Here is a 3538-nt window from a genome sequence, read left to right on the forward strand (position 1 = left end):
CTATTACGCTACTAATATCTTTTAAAATATTTATGCCTATCAATCCATCAAAATTTATGCTGAAGTCGCATTCCAGAAACTCACACAAGTAATTGTTCTGATTAAACTCTTTAAATAAAGGGAATTTACAAATTTTATTTATGTTAACAATTTTATTCATAGCAGACACATTTACATTCACATCGTGTTTCCATTTAGGATGGCATACATTTTTATTTATGATACTAAATTCTGCGCCTGTGTCTATTATGAAGCGTAATGTTCTAATCGGATTATCTATCTTTATATAGGGTAAAAGTTTGAAGCTTGTGTTTGAAAATTTGCGTCTGCATTTCCAATATTCACAATTTGTTCTGCAACATTTCCTATGTCCATAGGTTGAGGATAACTTTGGGTATCCCGAGAATGTCTTGTTTGATGAGTTGAGGTACGATTATGAGTTTGAGATCTTTGATAATTTCCATTTCTATTATTATTGTTCGTTACACGGATTCTAGCAGTATTATTGTCGTTCATAACCTGTCTATTGTTATTATTATTATGTCTTTGGTTGTAAAATCTATCACTATTATTGTAATTGTGGTTGTCAGTATAGTTGTTCATATTATTTCTATTGTATCCTGGATTGTGGTAATTATTACTTCGATTATTTCGATTATTATCATATTGTTGGGTTGTATTCTGGTTACTAAAACTATTGCTAAATCTAGGTTGAGCTCTATTGTCTGAGTATCTCCTGTTTACAGGTCCATATTTTGTATAATTATGGTGTCTTGCTTCAGTTATCAGTTTGAACGCTTCTTCAAGATCGTTTGGATTTCGCGAAAATATCAAGGTTTTTGTAGGTTCTGGCAAGTGATCTCTAAATGTAATTAAACCTATTCTGTTTACTTCTTCTCTTGTATATTGTTCTTCATTGTGCGTCAAAATTCTATTATTTATTCGGTTTATTATATTAGTGATATTAAAATAATAATTTTCAATTGTCCCTTGCAAGCTCAATGTTTTTAATTCGTCCATCAATTCAATACAAGTTGACTTTTCCCCATAATGTTTTTTCAATGTGTTTTTTAATTCCTCCCAATTTTCAGATCGTTCCCTATGAACAATTTCTCTAGTTTCTCCTACGCATTTATTTTTTATATATGAAACAATGATCAGTTTAGCGGAAGTCTCTAGGCTATTTACTAGGGGTGTTAAATTGTCTATCTGTTGAATAAAATCAGGTAATTGAGCTGGTTCAGTACCATCAAAATCCCTGATATTTTTAATTAATTGTAATAACAAATTTAATTGACTTATTGTGTCGCTGTCCATTATTGCAACTAGCGTCAGTCTCACTTGCAATGACACGAATAACAAAAGAATTTACAATATAATAATGATATTATTATTATTATTTAATACTAAACTAATGTTAATGATTTTAATGATTATAATTGATTATTATTAATATAATATCGATTAAGATTAATATAAACGCGATTTAAATAATAATAAATAATACTAAAAAAAAAAATATTTAATATCACCGCTTCCAGTGTTAACCTCCTTTCTGGGGTTAATACGTCTATGTGTTCCGGAAGTTGCAGCTGTTGTTGTATTTGTTAGAGTTTTCTTGAGTTTCCTTTATTAATCGCCTCTTTTTTTTTTTTTTTTTTTTTTTGTAAGTTTATTATTAATAATACAAATATTACATATTATTAATGTTTATTAAATTTACATTGTTTAACTTGCCTTCTAAGATAAATACACTCTTATCGACTGTGATAATTGTTTTTGTTTTTTTTTTTTTTTGTATAAATTGGAAAAAAATTGTTTTAAAATTTTGTTTTTGTTTTTAATAAGATAATATTCCCAGTAATTGCAATTTATTTTAACCTTGAATGATATTTTATTTCTAGAAAGAAACTTGTTTTTAACCAGCACGACTTCACACTTGCAACAAATTAATTAATGTTTCATACAGTTATTAACATTTAAATTGCATAATTTTTTCTTTAATTGAAATATCGCCGAAATTCGAATTTAAAAAAATTTGAAGTCAAAACTTCTATTCGTTTTGCTTTTCTTAAAGCAATCGAAAAAAATTTTATTTTTATCCTCGTCGCCAGTTTTGTATTTTAATTTTATTTTTAAATAATTTAAGAAATGTTTTCAACAACAAATTAATAATAATTTTCAATATACATATAGTTTTGTATTGTAATTTTATTTTCAACAATCCAAGAAAATGTTTTCTTAAACCAAATCTAAACTAGTGAACAATTTAACTGAGAGCATATAGTTTCATAATTTTAATTTTATACAATTCCGAACATTAAAGCAAGGCTCAAAGTTTCTTAAAGCTAACCTTACATGTGCTTTTTACGGCGTTTACATTGGCCGAAAATGGCTCATTTTGGATGAGTCATTTGAAAGTGTTTACATTCGTTGTATTTCATTTTTTCTCATTTCAAACAGCTGATTTTTCAACTTGCATGTTGATTTAATTTTTGGTCTGTACCAAAAAAATGTTACAGGAAGGTTAAATATACCTTCAAACCTTACAATATAAACTGAAAACTTGTTTCTAGATTCGATTTATTTATTTTTGGGAAGTAGAAGTTCCAAAAATTGGTGCATCGTTTTAAAGAAAATGCAACCACTAAACATTTGTTTATCTTTTTTTGTAAATATGTCAAAGCAGCTTTTTCTGTCAAAATGCCATGAAGAGCTTTCATTTAGGGTATGTTCAATAGATTCCTTTGCATTTGGAACATATGTGGAATGCATTCGAACGTCATTCATACAGAATGTGAGAAAATTGCTCATTTTGTGCTTGAAATTTTATATGCAAGAATGAGCCATTCGATACTCATTTTCGATTTTTGACCAAAATGAGCCATTTTCGGCCAATGTAAACGCCATATTACACTTATACAGCGGTCGTGAGAGCGAGAAGCTGCGAGATCTCTCCCGCAATATCGCTGTAGAAATCACATGTAAGATCGCTTTAAAGTTCTTGGTACCCGCTTAGAAATTAATGTAAATATGTCAATATGTGACTATATGCAAGAAAATCCTAAGTAAGGACCATTTTTTATATTCACGATTTACTTGCTAAAACCCCCTTGAATTATCTGTTAATCCGGTTGTCTTAAGAAAACTATACGTAATCGAAAAAATCTGAACGCAGATTTGGAATCAGCACGAAAAATACATCTAGGATCACCCAACAACATATCTGGGACAGAAAAAAAAATATTTTTTGTTGACCTGTGTAAATGAGTATCAAAAATGTAGAAGTATATTACTTAATATTATACTATTTTTTATGGATGAATCGAAACTCTTCTAAATATAAAAACAAATATAACAAAATAATTTTAAACAAATTTTACTAAAACTTCGAATTTTAACTGTTTTTCATAAACTACTTGTTATATATACATCAAATATAATTTCAGGAATCAAAAGAAAATAAATACATATATATAGATTTGTAATGCTATCCATTGCAGAATAAAAAATTTATGGCGATTGAGAATAGCAAAAT

At 28.0% G+C, this 3538-nt stretch overlaps 1 protein-coding gene across 1 annotated transcript; it reads right to left on the reverse strand.

Annotated features, from left to right (window-relative positions):
* Nucleotides 1–282: 282 nt before the first annotated feature.
* Nucleotides 283–1317, reverse strand: LOC119665967 (putative uncharacterized protein DDB_G0282499). The gene is made up of 2 exons (XM_038075226.1): nucleotides 995–1317; nucleotides 283–931 (listed from the first exon to the last, which is right to left on the reverse strand). Exons 1-2 carry the CDS (start codon nucleotides 1315–1317, stop codon nucleotides 283–285), a joined length of 972 nt encoding a protein of 323 aa, XP_037931154.1.
* Between the last annotated feature and the right edge of the window lie 2221 nt (nucleotides 1318–3538).

The sequence above is a fragment of the Teleopsis dalmanni genome, chromosome 1 (genome assembly GCF_002237135.1).
Source record: "Teleopsis dalmanni isolate 2A chromosome 1, ASM223713v2, whole genome shotgun sequence".
NCBI lineage: Eukaryota > Metazoa > Arthropoda > Insecta > Diptera > Diopsidae > Teleopsis > Teleopsis dalmanni.